The sequence below is a fragment of the Harpia harpyja genome, chromosome W, assembly GCF_026419915.1.
Source record: "Harpia harpyja isolate bHarHar1 chromosome W, bHarHar1 primary haplotype, whole genome shotgun sequence".
Taxonomy (NCBI): Eukaryota; Metazoa; Chordata; class Aves; order Accipitriformes; family Accipitridae; genus Harpia; species Harpia harpyja.
The window spans coordinates 3,490,851-3,512,735 of NC_068968.1; the positions used below are offsets into that span (position 1 = coordinate 3,490,851).

The 21,885-nt window shown below is 38.5% G+C and overlaps 1 protein-coding gene across 4 annotated transcripts; it reads left to right on the forward strand.

The window, feature by feature from the left end:
* Window positions 1–1,652: 1,652 nt before the first annotated feature.
* Window positions 1,653–18,804, forward strand: LOC128136286 (transmembrane protein 267-like). 4 transcript variants are annotated; one of them, XM_052775569.1, is made up of 5 exons: window positions 1,664–2,434; window positions 2,827–2,862; window positions 4,989–5,135; window positions 7,131–7,518; window positions 15,254–18,804. In XM_052775569.1, exons 4-5 carry the CDS (start codon window positions 7,195–7,197, stop codon window positions 15,587–15,589), a joined length of 660 nt encoding a protein of 219 aa, XP_052631529.1. In that variant the 5' UTR covers window positions 1,664–2,434; window positions 2,827–2,862; window positions 4,989–5,135; window positions 7,131–7,194; the 3' UTR covers window positions 15,590–18,804. The 4 variants fall into 4 exon arrangements, with proteins under 4 accessions (XP_052631532.1, XP_052631529.1, XP_052631528.1 ...); XM_052775568.1 differs by lacking the exon at window positions 2,827–2,862; XM_052775571.1 differs by lacking the exons at window positions 1,664–2,434; window positions 2,827–2,862 and adding an exon at window positions 2,878–3,234.
* The last annotated feature ends 3,081 nt before the right edge of the window (window positions 18,805–21,885 follow it).

The window sequence follows — 21,885 nt, forward strand, 5'->3', positions numbered from 1 at the left end:
CAGCCAAGGGAGTCTCTGACTCAGGGGTTCCTGCAGCCAGACAGAGAGGGTCCCATCTGGGTCGCCAAAACTGAAACAAAAATCCATGGATACTTCTCCTTCAAGTCCGAATCTCCCCATAGGGGAAACAGAGTTTTCAGAGAGTTCCCTGAAATAAAACTCAATAGCAACAAGGTTACTATTAAGCAGGCATCCTTTATTACAGCACTGGGCAGCACTGGGGATGAGTCCACCACGAGTGCTCCAACGACTTGGAAAACTTTAGGAGGTTATATACATTAAGGTAATACATAATCGTAGAATTTCCTGGAATTTATTTACATAAACATGAGATTTCCAAGAACTCATTAATATATGTAAATGTCTATTCCCACATGCGCAGTTGTCCTTTTTGGTGGTCTTTGGGGGTCCTCTGGTGGTCTTCGATAGTCTTCCTCACTTGTCCGCTAGTTGACCTCTTCCTCTGATTCTGCGCAGTGGCACATTTCATATGTTTGGATAGCTTATCCTAAAGAATGTTCGTTTAGCAACTCTGCTATCTACTCTTCCTTAATCAACATCCCTTTGATGCAAACCATACTGACAAACCAGGCTGATTTATCTGAAAAAAGGCTTAAAGTTATCATCTTCTCAGGGAACAGAAAGGAACATACGTTTGGGTTGAGTGGCTAAGGTATTTACATCATCTCCCTTGTCCTGGGAGTTTGATCCTTTCAGTCCCACAAGCAGGGTTCGATACCCGGTGTGCAATAAGCCAATCTTACACACAGAGACGAGATATTTATTTATTCCATGTCTGCGCAAAGATGGGTGCTAGGTGATAATTCCACAAAGCTAGCACACCACATCAAAGAACTACAGCGTATTGATCCTGTTACATGATTAGTAAAAACCTGCCTAAATTTACATTCATTGGTTAGTAGTCACCATCTCATCTACTATTGGTTAGTTACATTTAAATTAGCCTCGCTTGCTATGTAAATTAGCAAGCATGCTCCTTGCAAGTGGTGGTGGGGGCAAGTTTTTCCAGTCTTGAGTTGAGTCGGTGGTTGTGATTTCCCCCTGCTGCCTTTCCCTTTCCCCTAGTTATCGCAGTTTTTCTGACTTCATGTTTCTTTGGCAATCATCCCGCCTTTGGTGCCTTCTGGAGTAGGGTGTTTCCTTTTTATCAGTCTTTAGTTCCTCTTCAAGGGCATAGTCATTAGTAAGGTATGATACAAAGTAATCAGGCCTGCATAGTGAAACTATGGAGTAATGGTCCTCCTTAAAGGACAATGCATCATGTTTAACCCTAAATTAAGCAGTATCACCACAGCCTAGGCATTAACTCAAACATATGGCTACAGAGGTGTAAGAGGAATAAAGGCTGAAGCTGTAGTTGAATGCTTTTTCAAGACTAGCAAAGTGTTTAATTTGGTATTAAAATACCACAATTGTATAATGTGGATAGGCAAAAAATATGGGTGAAATAATAGAGCACAGCTGTATAAATATGACAGGGCTGACATGACAGTGCTACTTTACAAATGTATGAATGTCTGTTTGAATAGTTTAATTTTATAGAGGATGGTGCAAACATCTTAGTTAAACTGCTCAAGTGACTAGAGTAGGGATAAGCAGTTTTTAACTGTAAAAATGTTCTTTTATTCATAAGCTTACACCAAGTAGTCCAGTATTGAATAGAGTAAAAAGTTTTCCAAATGCTTTCTACTCCACTGTTTTGTAGTAAATAAATATTTATTTTAAGTGTGTTTAGTCCTTTCTGGTGTGTGGTCAGTCACTTGGTGGTGCACGCTATCTTTAGTAATAGAACACTAACCTTTTACCGTTGTTTTTTTTCCCAGCGCTTTACTTAATCTTGTGGGAAATACTCAAACTGTTTTCAATTTTTCTAAAAAAATTTCTCCCTTCACCCCAGTGCGGTCCCGGGCGAAGAGGAAGGAGACGGGCCGCTCCCCCAGCCGTGGTGGGCGGGTCGCAGTCCCAGCGTTCTTCGCGGCTACGCATGCTTCCTAGCCCCGCGCCGATGGGGCTCGAGGTGGTCGGCTCCGTTTCACCTCATGAGGTGCCTGGCGGTCCGCTGCTCGTCGGGTGGGCATAGGGAGTGGCGGTGGCCGGCTTCCCGCTTCTGCCTGGGCTGGGCAGAGCTGCGCCCTGCCTCGGCGGCCTCGCTCCCTGTGGTGCGGAAGGTGGCGTTTCCCCACGTAGTGTGCCCTCCGCCGGCCTGCCGACAACTAGCTGGGCAGCCTCCGCCAGCGGGAGGCGTGGGCTTTTCCTCATCGCTCCGGGTTGCCTGCGGCGGGGTTGGGGTTTCGGTTTCGGGGTCCGTTGGTGAGGGGACCCCGGGGCCAAGCGTTTCCAATACGATGTTTTTTACTGAGAAGAAGCTAAAGCGGGAGAAGGCTGTCGTAAGACTCTTGGTTCCATTTTTGCGGTAAAGATAACAGTATATTTTTTATTTTTTAATGACTGAGGACATGGTTAATGAGGGGTTTTGGTGCTGGATGTTGAGACAAAGAATACCCTTACTTCAAGACATAAAATGTTGCTGATGTCTGTAATTTTACATCTCTGCTGCATGTGTGTTTTTCCTTCATCCCTCTCTTTAGTTATGCATACTGACTGTATTTAAATCTTAAATTGGATTAGCTGTTTATGATCCAAATGTTGTTGTAATTAATGAGGGTAATACGAAAACTGCTTATGCTTTTTTTTTTTTTTGTCTAGCATGACAAATGAATTTTTTTCAACTGGATAGTACTATGGTTTGTTTCAAGTTACTAAATACTCTTAGGATATTTCTTTCAACTCTTTCTTTCCTCTTAGATACATCTCAGTTCCGAAGTACTCGTTAAGGAGAAGGTCTGTATTTTAGTAGCTTGGGAGGGCTGTTTTCAAACACTTCAATTTATGGTCCCTGAAATAAATAATTTAATTAAACAGTGTGAATCCTGATTTTATGTTTGTTTTGTTTAATTGTTTCTTATTTTTCTCAATTTCCTTTTGGTTTTAATTCAGTTTGCTCCTAACTATCTTGGTAAAATCCTACTGATGTATTGCGTGCTTTTGTCCTCTTTCCTCTTCAACCTCCTTCTATCCTCCAACCTCAATAACACCATTATAATTATCTGACCCAAAAATATTTGAATTATCAGTCCATCACAGATTGTTTTATGCTCGAATCTGCTTTTCCAGGAGATAATGCATTAAAGGTTTGAGCTTGTGTCTTAAAGGGTAATTTTATTAAATTTTTAACGTAAATTAACATCCAATATCAAATAATGGTTTTTTAGGAGATTATAGAATTATAAGGGACTACTGCAATCTTTTGAGTTCTTGCATAAAATGGACAATAGAATTTTATGCATTAAATTCCTATATGTATTCATGTACCCGATAACTTCTTGCAAAATTGGAGCAAAAATTTTGGAGAGTGATAATATTTCTAAATGGTAATTTTATCCATTGGATTTTTGTTTTGGTCTTACACCATGAGTTGAAAGGCCTCTTAGTGTCAGGTATTTCCCCAAATGCATATTTACAGCTTTGTAAATTACCGACACAAGAAAATATTTAGATCAATGTCAACTGTGCATTTATTAAAATTATTTTTATAATTTTCTTAAATGAAATTAAATATATCAACAAAATTGCATTTTGTGGGTATAGGCAGAGACAATGCTTTAATGCTTTATCCCATATAAAAATATGAGAAATCACAACTCTAAGTAGTGTTGTTATATCAACTGTTGTGTGCATGTGTTTTATGTAAACCCAACCTAAATCTTTTCTTCGATAAGTTAACTGTACTGACCACCCATACTCTTTAGTTGGGAAGTTAGCTTTCTAAGCATTCTTGTGTAATACATCTATTTCCCACTTTTCTGTTTTAACGTAAGCACAACTATGCTTTCTGAGATTTATAGGATAGAAAAACCTATTATACTTTATTGCAATATTTTGTAAACATTCTGAAAAGATTTTTTTCAGACAAAAATACAGTTTCTAATTTTATATTAAAAATAATAATTTCAGAGATTATTTTGGTGGAACAGAGTTTTGCTTTTTCTAGTCTGATTTCACTCTTGACCTGCAGAACATTTATACTTATGCTGTTGTACCTGGGAACATGACTTGATTTTTCCACAGACAGCGGTCATTTTTGTCTGTAAAAGATGGCAGAGACAGACTGTTTAAAAAGAACAGTTATGCCATAGACGTGGCTCTTGAGTAAGGATAATCTGAAGCCACGTTTTTGCTTTCTGTTCTTTGTTCTTGCTCAAAGACACCCATCCACGTATTGTCCTTGTTTTCCAGTTGGTATTGATACCTTTATTTCACTCATGGTACATAATTCCCAAAACATATTCATTTTTGGATTTTATTTTTTTTAAAGTCTGTAGTGATACTTTTCCTGTATACTTTATACACATGTTAATAATATCCATAGTAAAGCAGTGTAAGCCTACCACAGAACCGACACAGACCTCTGTTGCTATTTGAATTTATAGGTTTCTGTTTATCTATACCAAGGTCACTAATTGATGGGATGAAATTAAAAAGACATCCCTGAATGTGACTTGTGTACATTTCATTAGGTGGGAATCTTTCAGGCACGCAGTTACAAGGAAAAATCTGTTAAAATGGATTTCTGTATATTTTAAAATGCGGTTACTTAAAACAGCTGGAAGTGCCCTTTTCTGACTTTATGACATAGGGGTTTATTATCTTTTAATTATTATCTTGTTCCATCTTTGTGCCCTTCTCTTGTTTTATGGTCTTTTTTTTTTTTTTTTTCTGCTTGCTTTAACAGAGCTTCTAAGCCCTAGCTGAAGTTGCTTTTAGCTCAATTATATTTGTTCAGGAATTCATTAAAAAGATGTTGCTTCCTTCTATATTTTTGACTATTCAGTTTTCATGTATGTTTTGTACAGGGTTTGTAGAGCTTTGTGTAGTATCGGTGCTTACTGTTGCCTGGTTTGATTTAGGTATGGAACACACTGTGTTTGGTCTTTCCTGCGTTGGACTGGATGGACTGGATTCAGCAAGCACAGAGGCTCAACTCTGAGGCATAGACCACATTTCTTACAGGAATAAAGCATCTGCAATGGAAAAAAAAATGTCCTAGTCCCGGGGTAAGTTTGACTTTGAATACTGGTGTGCTTTTTAAGGTTATGTTGCTATATCAGCTCTTCCAAGATTGGATTCTTATACAGATTTTATGGTAATTTTAAATAAAATCCAATCTGACGTGATGGTTATATAGAAGAAACATTTTTGAAGATATCACCATTTGTTCCTTAAAATGGAATTTATTCAGAAATGTACTGTATGTTGTAAAGTCACCCCCCAGAAAATGACAGTTCCAGTGTTTCAGGAAATACTGTGTCTACATGTTCGTTCAGAAGAGGCACAGTCATGGTTAACAGACTCTAAACTTGACCCATTTTTTTTCATCTGTGTGCAAAGCTCATGTATTATTCATGATTTCTTCTCTTTTTTAACCTTTTCTAAATGAATGCTTCGGTGAGCTTTTTTTCTATAAAGATCAATGTTAGTAGTCATGTCTTGGGGATAATTCTACAATAAACAGGCACGTAAATAAGCTAGAAGAAACATTTTATATTTTCTGGGGCTTATAACCAATGTGTTCAAAATCATTAAATATTATGTATCAACATTGTTAGAAGTATTCATTTTTAAAGAAAGTCTAATACACTCATAAAAAGCCCATTTAGAATAAAAATTTACCTGATACAACTGTAAGAAGGATTATCAGAATTTAACGTATTGCACAGAAATAGTAACCTCTTGGGAAGAATCCATTTTTAGATAGACCACAGTTTCAAAGCCTACATCCTATCTCCCTGGCTCCCCCAAAAGACAGATAGTTGGACAGTTAGAATTGATACTGTCCTTCAAAGTCTGCTTTTCAGTGTGTTTAACATAATGAAGCTAGGGAATACATCATTTATATGAGGATTTTTATTTCAAAAGTGTTCTTTTTAATGTTATTACAGAAATGAGTACTCTGTCTTTATAATCCAGGTATCCTGTAGTTGCTTCTTGTGGGGGGCCTTTTAGACCTTGAATTATTTTTGGAATTTCTTTTGAGGTGTCAAGCAGTTCTTTAAGGACAGGGTAATTATTCACCAAGAAATCACCTTGTACAAGAGGGTTTCATAATAATTACAGAACATAAATAGTTTTAAAGGACTTTTGAGTGATTATTAATGCTAATAACAGTGCCTTTATTTTCAAATTACAGTGGTCAACTTTTCAAAAGTAAAATGACTGGGTTTAGTTAATTTTCTTTTTTTTTCTGCAAAAAGAGCTGTTATGAAGGTGATGTGGCACATAGTAGACAAGTCCTAAAAGTAACAGTAGGGTTTGCTACTGGAGCACATACTGAGGAAAAGCATATGTAGTTTTTCTCTGTAAGGAGTTAGTTTTGGTTACTTCTGCTTGACTGAATGGTTGTTGTCTTTGTGTTTATGATAAATAGTGAAGATATTTTAGCAGTTCTGGTTTTCTTAATGCTTATTCTATGTGCCAGTCTCCAAGATAAACAAGGAGTTGCTCAGAGAGGGGTACCAGGGTGATAATACATATGTTTACAAAGTATGCAAATGAAGTGTTTTGGGATTATAGATTAGAAACTCAGTTTTAACAGTTGTTGCATAGAGAGATTTGGGATTTTTGAGCATCAGTCCTAGGAATCCTCCAAATTGAATCTTTTTTTTGTTGTTGTTGTTGTTACAGTGTAAAGGATTTAATTTGATGAATATCATGTATTTAAGCCCAGAAGGAAGCTTGAAACATATTCAGTGTATTATCATAGACATGTTTCAAATTATTTTGTAAAATTGAAGATTTCAGAAAGTGGAGTTAGAGCTTTCCATGTTACGAAGGTGCTTGTTCTAATTAAAACAGGACAAGTGTTTTAATTCAGAACTGTAGTGTTCAAGTCAACAAATTAACTTAGCTGAAATCAAAGATTCCTTAGGAATATTAAATGCAAACATTGAATTGGGTTTTTTTTATGCTCGGTTGTAGCTGTGATAACAAATGCTTTGTGCTAATGGATTTTTTTCTTTAATAGTTTTCTTTCTGTTCTCTGACATTTACAGAACAACTGATGATACAAAGGACAATGCACAGTGTATATCCTGATGACATTTTGTGTGCTGTGACATGGTTTTTGCCATGGCATCTGAGACCGAAAAGGCCCATGCTCTTCTCCAAACTTTCAGCACAGCTTCAGTTATTTCTAGTCTAGGTTTGGGAATATTCTGCTTTGTAGCAGACAGACTTCTGCAGTTTTCCTTCATTCAGCAAAATGACTGGCTCCGAGCCTTCTCTGATAATGCAGTGCATGGTATACTAGGAATGTGGTCCTGGGCAATAGTGATTGGACTCAGGAAGAAAAGTGATTGCACTGAAGTCACTCTGGCTGGCTTCCTTGCCTCTGTCATTGATGTGGACTACTTCTTTCTTGCTGGCTCCCTGTCATTAAAGGTAAGTCAATAGATCAGTGATTGCTTATTTTTTTTGTTCGTTACTGTTTACTTTATTGTTCTTCTACCATATCCTTAAAAAAAAAAAAAATTCCAATGATATTTTAATTAGATAAATTTTTAAAAGATATATGGGAATTATTTTTTTATACAGTTGTTATGATTTTTAAAAGCCCTAAAATGTATTTTATATCCACTGTTAAGTTCTGCCTCTTACAAGGCTCTGAAAAAGAGTTCTGGGAGCCCTTGTACATTATATCCTATGTGTATCACGTATTTGCTTTGTTATCCAAGTTAAACAGTTAAGTGCTGCTATGCCTGCTTTGTGTATAAAGTGGGTCATTCCATTTCTGCTTACAATAAGGGGTAGAAATATCTAGAAAGTAGATCATCCAGCTGCTGTTTTGTTTCATTCAGTCTTACTGAGTAGTAGTATATTTGGTTTTAGCCAACCCTAAATATTTCTCCCACAAACAAGCTATGTGAGCTGTTCACCTTTAAAAAGGCAGTCTGAGTTTGTCCTTAAATATAGTTGGCTGTAAAAACAAAATAATAAATCAAGCGTCAAACTTTTTAATGGAAAGAAAAAAGTGAATTGGCTCCTGTGAAAGAATATATGTGATCATCATCCATTTGCAGAACTGCTTGTTAGGAGAGAGTTTCTCAATAGAATTAGTACTGTTGGATTATGGCATTCTTTTTCAGTGGTTCTCCAGTGTTTTAGGTGTATCCTGTTCCTGCTCCTCCATTCACACACATACATATATCCCTGTCTTCTTGCCCGCTCCAAACATATATACCCAGCTTTCCTTGACCACAATAGTCTGTTCTGTATACTCTCCAAAACATTTGTACCTTCTGCAAGCTCCATCTGTGCCAGCCCAGGCCACAATTCTCTTAACACTGCCCTCCAGATCTCATACCTTGGGCAGACACTCCTTGCCCTCAGCTGGCTTCTAGTCCCCATAGCTAGAACCCAGCCACTCTGCTTGTTATCAGGAATTTGCTCTGCTCAGCAACACAAGTCCTCACAGTTTGATTATGCTGGTGTTGCTAGCATACATATACATACATGCTACTTACTCTCCCCTCCCCAAAAATGTACACCCCCACCTACACATTGACCTGCTGTTGTTGCACAGGAAAAGGGAAAGATACCAGCCTTTATTTATTCAACCAGAGCATAGCTTAGTAGTTTGACTATCTTGCTGCCTTCTCCCTCAGTTTGCTCGGAGTAGTGTTATACTCTTCACGTGGATGACAGAAGAAATAACTCCTAGGAAGGAAGGAGGTGGAGGGAAAAATTGATGTTCTTTGTAATCCTTTAATTAAAGAAGAACAATACAAAATGGTTTATCAATTTTTTTTTTAATATGTAGGAGACAGATAAATGCAAGCAGCATTATTGGTTATAGTTGAGATGTAAAAATCAGGCTTCTGATGGGAAAATAGGGTTTTGTTTACCTACAGTATTGCTATTTGTTGTAGGTAAAAGTTTTCCTATTTGTGCATTTGGTAGACCTTTTAATATGATCAGTTTCCCCCTTATTTGTCTTTGACAAAGAGGGCATTTTCACAGAATCACAGAGTGCTTGTGGTTGGAGGGGTCTTCTGGAGGTCATTTTCTCCAATCCCCTGCTCAAGCAGGCTCACCTGGAGCCGGTTGCTCAGGACCATGTACAGACAACTTTTTAATATCTCCAAGGATGGAGACTCCACAACATCTCTGGGCAACCTGTTCCCATGCTCAGTCACCCTCACAGTAAAAAAGTGTTTCTTTAAGTTCAGGAGGAACCTTCTGTGTTTCAGTCTGCCTGTTGCCTCTTGTCTTGTCAGTGGACACCAATGGAAAGAGCCTGGCTCTGTGTCATCTTTATGCATTCCCTTCAGATATTTGTACACCTTGACGAGATCCCCCCCTGAGCCTTCTCTTTTCCAGGCTGCACAGTCCCAGCTCTCTCAGTCCCTTCATCATCTTAGTGGCCCTTCTCTGGACTACTGTCTCCAGTAGCTCCATGTCTCTCTTGTACTGGGGAGCCCAGAACTGGACTCAGCACTCCAGAGGTGGCCTCACCAGTGCTGAGTAGAGGGGAAGGATCACCTCCCTCCACCTGCTGGCAACACTCCTCCTAGTGCAGCCCAGGATACCACTGGCTGCCTTTGCCACAAGGGTATATTGCTGGCTCATATTCAACTTGTCCACCAGGACCCTCAGGTCATTTTCTACAAAGCTGCTTTCTATCCAGTTGGCCTCTAGCATGTACTGGCACCTGGGGTTGTTCCTAGGTAGTCCCTAGTTCTCCCCTTTTCTGTACTTTTTGTGTATATGGAAATACTGTAAAATTATAAAACCACATAAAGAAAAGGAAAGTTAGTTTGGTTGATTAATGGGTCCTATAATATTAACATTTTGGTATAGCATTTAAATCTATAATTATTCTCATGTATATTTTCGTACTTGAAAATCAGTAAATGCAAGTAATGAATGACTACTTATTAAAAAGTATTGTTAAAATATTCTTGCTACTTTTTCTTGCGTTTGATATTATCACCAGTATTTTTGTCTTAATTATGACCACTAGATGACACACTTCACCAATGTTTGTTTAGGAAGTTGAGTATTATGTCATAGAATTGGGAGGTGACCTGTCTCTTTACTGTCTTCAGTGAGGCAAGGTTAAATATGCTTACACCTTCCATGATGGAGAATATTTGTAGCCTATCCCTAGTATCCCAAACAAAGTAAATTATTGCAATTTAATGTGTTAATTTGTTCCTGTGTTTTTTCAATTCCCAAGGAGCTAGAAATTGTTTTTCTAATATCCAGCCTAAATTATCGTTGTTGACAGTTAGATCTTGTTTTCTTATTCTTTAAGGCTTCTCTGCAAAAGACAGCTGATTGCTATGCTGTCTCCAAAAATGTTTTACAAATCCTCCCCCTTCCATATGTTAATTGGGCTAATAAAGGATGTTTACCTGTAAACCATATCCTGTGTAGGTCTCTAGACCCTTACAGCAGTAACAGCATTACTCTTACAACTTGAAAAACCATTATGCTTTACAAAAAGTCTCTTCTTGACTAAATAAGTCACAAGAAAAGGCTGAAGGACCTGGATTTATGTTTTCTAAAGCTCTTACTATTTTTCTGGTCTCCTCTGGATTGCCTTTTGCCTAAATTATCTTTAAAGGGTCCTGTCCAAAACTGTGTATAGTATTTTAGGTGAGACTTAATTTGAGCCAAATAGCATAAATTAATTCCTTTTAATGTCACATGCAAACAACGCTTCTGTCTTTTTAAAAAGAAAAAAAAAAATCTGTTACAGGTCTTATGTCTTCTTGCAATGCAATCAGAGTCTTTTTAGTTTGTGATATAACGTAACCCCCATAAACTTTTCTGCTGTGTTGTTGCCTGGCTAGCTAGACCTGATTATAATATGCGATTTTGCTTTCCTCACCTTAATATGATGCACTTTTCAGTTTCGTGTCATAATTTCAGGCTGTTGCCTATGTAATTTATTACTTCATGGGATACTTTTTTTACTACTTATTTGTTAGTTCCAGTCCCATTCTTCCTCTTTAAATTGCAGGATTGAGAGTAACTGATTTAAGAGACTACAATGTTTATTGCTTATGCAACACATTACTAAGTAACTAATAAATTAAGAAATCTAATTACCTAACCACACCACTATTATTAATTTGTAACAGTGGTATTTTTCACATTACTATATACAATTATCTATAAAGCTCTTCATCATCACTCTTAAATCAGATGACAGGTTACTTTTTTGAAGTAACCTTTCTGTGCAGTACAAGGCAGTATTGCCATCTACCTCCAGTTGCTACCTTCACACTCCTCCAGTCATCTGCTCCTGTTCCTGCTGACACAGCTTGCTGCTTGGACTATTTGGCTATTGGGCTGTTTTTCACGGCTTCATCATTATTTTTCTGGAGTATTCAGGGTAAATAGTCACCTGTGGTATTTATATGTTTACCCTGATAAATACTTGTGTACCAAGTAGCATGTGATCTGCCCTTTTGCCCACATTATTTTTTGCAACAAGTATAAAGTCTACAAAGGTTTTGCTACTTAGATTTTGTAGTTCTTTGTATTCCAGGTTGTTTTTACTATGTATTATGTGCACACAAATGTAGAAGAATCTAAGAATCGGTGTTTGAAGAATCTGTCTCATTGACTAGCTCTAAAGGTGAAAGTTACGGCAGCCTGCCATCACATTCAGCATTGATAAACAAGAGCAGCATGGTGGGCTAAATGTGATACAGGTATGACTTCAATGAGAAGTATCTCCCAGGATTTTAGCCCAAACACTCATGTTGTGGAACAGACGTGCAGAAATTGCTAGCTTGCTACTTAAGACTCACTAGCTTCTAAAAGTGTAGAGAATGCAATTTGTGGCAAACAAGATTGTACCAGCAAACGTACATTACAGAGTTGGTTAATGTGCCATTGCTGACCAACCTGGGCTGCACAGGAGCATTTCTGGAACTGGAGAATAAGCTTTGCACATATACAATTAATTTAATATTGAATTTACAGATCTGGACTCAGCCTCAAAACTAAGGACTTCAGGCTTATGAAGCATCACAGAATATGAGCGAGGGAGCCCATGTTGTCACATAAATTCCTTGCTGTCCCCTTGAGCATTAAAGCAAAGAGTTTGCTCGGGTTCTGCTGGATGTGATTGTTGTCTCCTGTCTCTAGCCGCTCATTGTAGTGTTTGAGGGGCTGGAAGAGCAGGAACTTCAAGAAGATCTTGCACCTGATTGAACATTTAGGCAAATGGAAAAGGTCATTTGTGTTGTGAATAAATTCTGTTTGCAATTGCAGCCTGATCTCTTTCATGGTAGATGTCTCCCTAAATCTACCCAAACCATGATGATCTTTTTCCAGGAGGTTTAAAACAGAAAAGGCTTGTATTTTTTTTTTTATTTTATTTTTTTTTGTAAATCTGGTGATTTCTAAAGGCAAACAAATTTGCCTGTTAGCAGAAAGAGTATAACAGCTTATATTGCCAAATAGAACTATGTGTCTGTCTCTTGGGCTTAGCAACTCAAGGGTGTAAATATTCCTCTAGTTACAGAATATAAAAGAGAAAACAGACTATTCTTCTCAGAACTTGGGCAACAGCATTTCAGAAGCCTGATGACTGTACTGCAATTACAAAATAGGGTTTTCTCTTGCTAAAATTGAGCACTCAGGTTTGCTGTATGAACAACCCTACCATCTAAAATTCTGTATGAAAATCTTTCAAACATCACCTCCCCAAAACTGGATAAAGATCAGCACTGATACTGATAAATCGCATAAGTAATCAACATTCAAATTCTCCTTATTCACTGTGTTGCTGTTGGCACCTAACCTCCATAGGGCAGAGGGAAAAAGAATCATTTGGACTTTGCAACTGAAAGCTTCACTGATTTTATTTATTTATTTTATTTATTCCCCAAATTGCAGAAATAGTGATCAGTCAATAGGATATCTGCCAAAATTTATTGCCATCCAGGGTGGTTTTTCAAAAATAGGCTAGTATGAACATTTTAGCCTCTTGCTGACAGTAACAAAAATCTGACTATCTTTGTAGGGTAGGTGATAAACAATTTCACCATCACAAGATTTTTCTATTTTAATCTGTGAACAATCTGCTTGTATGACACAGAAATGAAGTTGCAGAAAATACACCCTTTGCACCAACTTAAAGGAGTTGGGTCTGTACCATTACAGTTAAAAGTTGTTGAGGTGTTTTTTGAACTTTTTAACCCTGTCACCTGATTGAGAGAGTCATGGACAAGCATGTGGTGGGAAGCTAATAGAGAAAGCTTTCTGTAAGCCTTTTAACGTTGGCTTTGGTTTAGGGCACAGGCTGTTATATTCCAAGGTAGTCCATAACTTCCCATCTCTATTTCTTGGCTAAGGCTACATCAGAGTTTCCTTACAGAGAAGACAGGGTTCCAAGCAGTTGTCTAAATTATCCATGAGAACTCAATTAAGCTATTCCAGAGTCCCATAGTTGCAGGTACTGTAGCTGATGAATCCTGTAACAATTAACACAACTGAAGTATTAATGGGTTATAGAATCATTTAGGTTGGAAAAGACCTTCAAGATCATCAAGTCCAACCATCAACCATGCCCACTAAACCATGTTCTGAAGTGCCTTGTCTACGTGCTTTTTGAATATCTCCAGGAATGGTGACTCAACCACTTCCCTGGGCAGCCTGTTCCAATACCTGACAACCCTTTCAGTAAAGAAATTTTTCCTAATATCCAACCTAAACCTCCCCTGCATAGAATCATTTAGGTTGGAAAAGACCTGTTACTGGCTTGTGTCTTGTAGTGATGTTTGTTTGCTTGATGCAGTGAGGGATATGTTCAACATAAGTCAGATGCACCATCATGTGCAAAGAGTATGTCTCTGGGGCCTGTTACAGTCTTTCCAAATGTTCACCAGTATCTGAATTGAGCCAATTAATATTACATCAGCAAATTGTAGTTATGCTTATGGAACAGAAGATACTGAGGACTAGGCTGATCAACCTCTGGAAAGCAGTGAAGGAAATAGGGTTAAATGAGCAAAAAATCAATGACTTCTGGAAAGCTAGGAGAGAAGATTGAAGGTTACTACTATTGGAGATTCTTTGCTGCTGGTTACAGTCATGCTGATGAAACTGGTGAATGTTAGTTACTAAGCATTGGTAACCAGAGTTTGCTGAGGGGCTCACCCTGCTTTGACTGCTAGTCATGCCTCTCGTTTTTCACCAGTATAGATCTTTTAGTAATGTGCTATCATTTCTCCTGTGCTTACAGAAACAAGAATCTACTTATTTGTTGCTTAAACAAGTTCTCTGAAATAAAAAAACTTTTTTTTTTTTACTGTCTTTGAGTTTGTGGAGATAGTTCTAGCTGTTGCTAGTAAGTACATCCAGAATATTTTCTCAAGTATGTATACTAAACTGATAATTATCACTTCTTAAAACGGCTAAATTTAATCTCCTTTGTAGCAAGGACTCTCACTAGCATGACGTTCACCTTTATTAAGTCCAAATATCAGGCTTTCAACTGAGTTAACATTAGGCAAAGTTGTTAATATAAAAACCCCAATCACAAATGACTCAGATGTTAGCTTCTGAACGTGTCTTTTCCCTGTCCAATTTTGTTGTATTGGAAACTACTGCTCTGTATTAGATATTGTCGAACTAAAATAACTTCACAGGTGTATTATGCATATACATTATAATAGTATTATACAGGATGTATTTTTGTAAAGAAATGGCATTAAAGCATATTAAATATTTCAAGTAAAGCATATGAAATATTTAAAGTATGTTGTATGGTTGTTTTCCTTTTAATTATATTGAAATTAAATACATATAATCAGTGCAGCATGCTATATATGTTCCTGTATACCACATGACCATATGACAAATAGCATACCTCATCCCTCTCCCTCCCTGTTTTGCCATTGGTACTGCTTAGTAGGATGCATGATTCATATCATACAATACAGAAAAGCCTGTCCCAGTACCCTGAGCCCTGCTACTGACACAGCTCTCGTACATCTAAATAGTCATATCGTTGATTTTGATCAGCTGCAGTGGAAAGGAACAGTATGTTTTTCTTTGCACTTCCACTTTGATAATATGCCTGTAAACATCCATGAAACATTTATTTTCTTGTCGCAATTGTAGCCATTGCCAATTATATTTTTCTTTTCTGCAGGCTGCTCTGACTCTTCCACTGAGACCACTTCTTCATTGTTCTACTGTGATTCCTGTTGCGGCTCTGACATTAAAGTTTATTATGCACCTTTTCAGGCTTAAGGACTCATGGTGCTTTCTTCCCTGGATGTTGTTCATATCCTGGACTTCTCATCATGTCCGTGATGGGATTTATCATGGCCTCTGGATCTGCCCATTTGGAAAAACTCCTCCTTTGCCATATTGGCTGTATGTGGCAATTACAGCATCTTTACCTCATCTATGTTCGTTTATTATGTATTTAACAGGCACTAGAGAATTAATGTCTATAAAACATGGAATCCGCATTGATGTATAAGGATGATGTATCTTAAATGTTGTTTATATTAGCACTTGAAATAAGCTGTCTGTTTATCACTGAAGTGGTTTCCTTATGTTCCCTATGATTTCCGAGTTACGCATTTTAAGTCTGTGGAGACAGTTACAGCTCCTGTGTCAATTCCTTGTGCTCATAGAAACCTATTTCATGAATGGTAATAATTTCATATCTAAACATTCCCCTTCTAAAATATGTGGTCTTCCATTATAGTTCATGCATAGCTAGCTGATTTATAAAGTACTTAGTCTCTCTGTAGTAATTGCATTACATTTTACTGTCATGGTGCCATTCATCTGATCACCATTCACTTTGGATTTGTATTCTGCCTTTAGATAATACATTTCATCTAGATAGAATTTCTATAGCGCTTCAAAAATGTAAAGTACTATATAAATGCTAAGTATTAGTGAGAATTTAGTAGTTTATGGCACTTCTAAAAAACATTAATTAGCCTTTTGAATTTATTTATTTATTTTCCTGCTGAACTCTTGTATTCAACTGTTTTAAAGGAAATGCTGTTTGTATTTCACAATGTGCAACTGCATATCTGTACCTCTTTGAATGCTGCTATAATATAGTGTTTCTACTAAATTCTATTCCTTTGTAGTTGCTTGATACTCAATTCGCAGATGATTACTAGCTATTATTTGTGGTTAGAAAGGAAAAGACAGTTTGGTTACAGTATTATGTGTATTGACCAAATTATTTAATTTAAAAAAAATATATTAATTCTGAATATTATTTAGTTTGGAACTAAGGAATTTTCAGCTGTATTTCAAAATATTATTTTTCTGGTCATGTTCTTATACCAGTTCTACCACAGCAATAGATGAACACCACTCAGAAATGTATTAAGGAAAGCAGCAAGCACATGTGACGCATAACTTTTCTCTCTCCCTCCAAACAGACAAGGCAGTCTCACGCCTCCTTCTGACATTTAGGCAGCTTTAGCTTAGGCCACTGACAACTTTTTAAGGTAAACTGACATGTTGCATGTAATGCTGTAATTTGTGGGTAGCCAGCTTAGAGAACAAAGGTGAAGTTAAATATTTGTTTCAGCCCATGTCACTTAGGAGATAGACCTCCCTATTACGAATGAATTTCCTAACAATTCCTTACCAGTATTTCATGTACATATCAAATTCATTGATATTTCCAACTATGCATTGATACCTGCCATGTGTAGGAAAACCACGTGTCATGGTTTAACCCCAGCTGGCAATGAAGTACCACACAGCTGCTCATTCACTCCTCCCCACTCCCAGTGGGAGGGGGAGGAGAATCGGGGAAAAAAAAAAAGTAAAACTCGTGGCTTGAGATAAGAATGGTATAATAACTGAAATAAAATATAATAACAATAATAATTGTAATGAAAAGGAATATAATAAAAAGAGAGAAATAAAACCCAAGAAAAGACAAGTGATGCACAATGCAATTGCTCACCACCTGCTGACCGATGCCTGAGCAGTGATCTGCCCCTCCTGGCCAACTCCCCCCAGTTTATATACTGAGTGTGACGTTCTATGGTATGGAAGATCCCTTTGGCTAGTTCAGGTCAGCTGTCCTGGCTATGCTCCCTCCCAGCTTCTTATACACCTGCTTGCTGGCAGAGCATGGGAAACTGAAAAATCTTTAACTTAGGATAAGCACTACTTAACACACTGATGTTTTAGTTGTTGCTATCAACATTCTTCTCACACTAAATCCAAAACACAGCACTGTACCAGCTACTAGGAAGAAAATTAATTATCCCAGCTGAATCCAGGACACCATAGCAAAAATAAACTAAGATACTAAAAACATATCTTAATGAATTTGTGCTTTACTGCATGCATTACAATAAAGATTAAATGTGAAATACAAAAAGCACGTGAATTACACAAAAAATTGTTAACAAACTCAAGCTAATAATTTCCATGCACAATGTGTGAGACATATCACTAAAATATTACCGTTATTTCAGTGGTTCATTTACTATGCTAATCTAAACTTTTTCCATATATTTTCAAGTTATACTTATAAATTTGAAAAAAGTGTGGGTTTTTTCTGACTTTTGGTTTAGAACTGTGCTGCTTTTTTTCCTGTTTTAATGCATTGCTGTCATAGAAAGTAGGTACGAATAATTGCCAAGTTAAAAATATGTGAATGTTTCTTCTCCCCAGTCCTCCAGAAACAAGATAAAATTTCTCCCAATTCCCTGGTGGCCTTAACAGAAAGAGTGAACACATTTCCTATCAGTTTATATTCTAGTTTAAAATGTAATCTGTATTTTCATGTGACTACTGGTACTATTTTTTTCTACAGGGAAGTATATTGTATTAATGATCATGTGCCTTTAATTGGTTATTGATAAGTGAATTACTCATAATTGATGCGGTGCTCCAAGGAAAATGCTGGTGAGTTTGAATTGAATTGAAATGATTTTAACAGCCAAGCCATTGGTATTAGCTTATTATCGGAAGGACATCTCCTTTGCTAATGGAAATAAATTTCCAGAAAGAGAGAGAGAAGGAAGGGGTTAAAATTCAGTCTAAAGGAAATGTTAGTACAGTTAATTTTGAACACATGTACTTTTATTTCATCAGCTGCTGTCAGTACGAAGCTAAGTGATGAGATGCATCAGAAGAGTACACTTCTAAGTAATTGAGCCAATCTGAATTCTGCCAATTATGCAAATTTATTCAGTGCAGAAGAAATTTTGTGTTGTAAGTGTTATACAACATGGGCTTTGATCAACTGGTAATTTGAATCTGCAAACTAGGTTTTGTTTCCATGCTACAGGCAGACCTTGCATTGAAACAAAGGAAGGGCTGTCAAGTTAAAGTACCCTTTGCATTCATTGCAAAAAAACAGTAGTAACACTTTTCCTCTGTGGTGGGTTGACCCTTGCTGGATGCCAGATGCCCACCAAAGCCGTTCTATCACTCCCCCTCCTCAGCTGGACAGGGGAGAGAAAATATAACAAAGGGCTTGTGGGTCAAGATAGGGACAGGAGAGATCACTCACCAATTACCGTCACAGGCAAAAAAGACTCAACTTGGGGAAAATTACCTTAATTTATTACCAATCAACCAGAGTAGGGTAATGAGAAATAAAACCAAATCTCAGAACACCTTCCCTCCACCCCTCCCTTCTTCCCGGGCACAACTTCACTCCCGGATTCTCTACCAACCCCCCCAGCGGCACAGGGGGAAAGGGAACACGGGTTACGGTCAGTTCATCACACGTTGTCTCTGCCGCTTCATCCTCTTCAGGGGCAGGACTCCTCACACTCTTCCCCTGCTCCAGTGTGGGGTCTCTCCCATGGGAGACAGTCCTCCATGAACTTCTCCAACATGGGTCCTACCCACGGGCTGCAGTTCTTCAGGAGCACACTGCTCCAGTGTGGGTCCCCCACGGGGTCACAAGTCCTGCCAGAAAACCTGCTCCAGCGTGGGCTCCTCTCTCCACGGAGCCGCAGGTCCTGCCAGGAGCCTGCTCCAGCACGGGCTTCCCACAGGGTCACAGCCTCCTTTGGGCACCCACCTGCTCCGGCGTGGGGTCCTCCACGGGCTGCAGGTGGATATCTGCTCCACCGTGGACCTCCCTGGGCTGCAGGGGGACAGCCTGCCTCACCATGGTCTTCTCCACGGGCTGCAGATGGATATCTGCTCCACCGTGGACCTCCATGGGCTGCAGGGGGACAGCCTGCCTCACCATGGTCTTCCCCACGGGCTGCAGGGGAATCTCTGCTCCGGCGCCTGGAGCACCTCCTCCCCCTCCTTCTTCACTGACCTTGGGGTCTGTAGGGTTGTTTCTCTTACATGTTCTCACTCCTCTCTCCGGCTGCCATTTCTGTGCCCCCTGCAATTTTTTTTTCCCTCTGAAATATGTTACCACAGAGGCACTACCACTGTCGCTGATTGGTTCGGCCTTGGCTGGTGCCGGGTCCGTCTTAGAGCCGGCTGGTATTGTCTCTGTCAGACATAGGGGAAGCTTCTAGCAGCTTCTCACAGAAGCCACCCCTGTAACCCCCCGCTACCAAAACCTTGCCACACAAACCCAATACTAAATTGGTACCTTCAGTTCTTTTTTAAAATTCCCCAAATTTTACATTCTCTGCATTGAATTATAAATTTGAATGCTGTATTGTAGAACTGTTTTCTGTTACTTATAAACCCACCATTAAAGATAAATAGTATTTGTATTTATATATATATATCACACGCTGATTTTTCCTTCAATGTTCATATAATCACTTTGCATTTGCTTAACCTAATTTTGTATTGAATTTTCCTGGTGGAAGGAGGAGTGTTTGTCTCAATGAATAGGAAACCCAGGTATGCCACTACTTAGCAAAAATGTTTTAATACAATGTGTCATGGTTTAACCCCAGCCAGCAACTAAGCACCATGCAACCGCTCACTCACTCCCCCCCACCCAGTGGGATGGGGGAGAGAATCGGGAAAAGAAGTAAAACTCGTGGGTTGAGATAAGAACAGTTTAATAGAACAGAAAAGAAGAAACTAATAATGATAATGATAACACTAATAAAATGACAACAGTAATAATAAAAGGATTGGAATATACAAAACAAGTGATGCACAATGCTGCTCACCACTCACTGACTGATGCCCACTTAGTTCCTGAGCAGCAATCCACCCCCCCTCCCCCCCAGTTTATATACTAGACATGACATCACATGGTATGGAATATTCCTTTGGCCACTTTGGGTCAGCTGCCCTGGCTGTGTCCTGTGCCAACTTCTTGTGCCCCTCCAGCCTTCTTGCTGGCTGGGCATGAGAAGCTGAAAAATCCTTGACTTTAGACTAAACACTACTTAGCAACAACTGAAAACATCAGTGTTATCAATATTCTTCTCATACTGAACCCAAAACATAGCACTGTACCAGCTACTAGGAAGACAATTAACTCTATCCCAGGACACAATGTTAAGGAAATCTTCAGAATACTGAAAACTAGTTAAAAGAAATGTATTCCTTTTGATGGAAGTAAGTAGATTCCTAGGCAGTTTGTAAAAACAGATTTGTTAAATCAAAACCAACTGACTGAAAACATTTGTATTAGTAAATCTGTGTGAAAATGGGTTTGTATACTGAAACTATTGCAGGGATAATTCACCAGGTCAGACTATATGCTGTTGCCATATCCACCACAGAAACAATTCCTTTGTCCAAGGAATGTTATTAATGTCCCTGGAGCTTTGCTTATGTTGCCATGTGAATTTAGTCTGTCTTTGATCTTAGTCATTTTTTCCCTTAAAAATTGCATAACATTGAGTAAGGGTTTCTGGACTGGTGTGGGGTAGTTTCCTTGATCTGCTTGCTGTCCATTCCTTCACAACAATTTTTATAGATGATACAAAGAAGTTGGTAGCTGTGAGTTCTGGTACAGGAGCTATGGTAAAGAAATGAAACCAAAGATAGCAGACATAACAATGGCATAAGGAATTTACAAGGTTATAATGCTACTAGTTTTACATTTCAATTTAAATTGTGATAGTCAAACAAAACCAACTTCTTTTCATATATTATTGCCAAGAATTTAGAAGCAAATTTTGTGATGACTGCTCTAAAACTATGAAGTGTTTCTGGGCCAAATGAATGCTGTAAGATTCAAGTAATAAGGCTTTATCAATATATTTTCAAGTCACTGTATTGGGTCTAGCTGAGATGGAGTTAATACTCCCCATAGCAGCCCTCATAGCACTGTGCTCTGCATCAGTAGCTAGAAAGGTGTTGATAACACACCAGTGTTTTGGCTACTGCTGAGCAGTGCTGGCACAGCATCAAGGCTGTCTCTCCAACATTTTTGCCCCCCCCTCAATGGCAGGCTGGGGCAGGGCAAGATCTTGGGAGGGGACATAACCAGGGCAGCTGACCTAAACTAACCAAACAGATATTCCATACCATATGACGTCAGCTCAGATATAAAAGCTAAGTAAAGGGAGACGGAAGGGGGGCATTTTTGTCTTCCGGAGCAACCACTACGCGTACTGAAGCCCTGCTTCCCAGGAAGTGGCCAGACATCGCCTGCTGATGGGAAGTAGAGAATAACATCATTTGTTTTCATGCTTGACCTTTGTTTTTGCTTTATTAAACTGTCCTTATCTTGATCCACGAGCCTTTTGTTATATTTTCTCCCCCCTGTCCAGCTGAGAAGGGGGAGTGATAGAGTGGCTTTGGTGGGCACCTGGCATCCAGCCAGGGTCAACCCACTACAGTCACCTATGTCTTTTTGTTCATTTAACTGTATATAATGTATAGACCCAAGCA

Excerpts from the sequence above, each read along its gene's own strand:
- LOC128136286 (XM_052775569.1), top strand. The coding sequence starts at position 7,195 with ATGGTTTTTGCCATGGCATCTGAGACCGAAAAGGCCCATGCTCTTCTC. Across the intron at positions 7,519-15,253 it reads CTGGCTCCCTGTCATTAAAG|GCTGCTCTGACTCTTCCACT; the intron begins GTAAGTCAATAG and ends TCTTTTCTGCAG.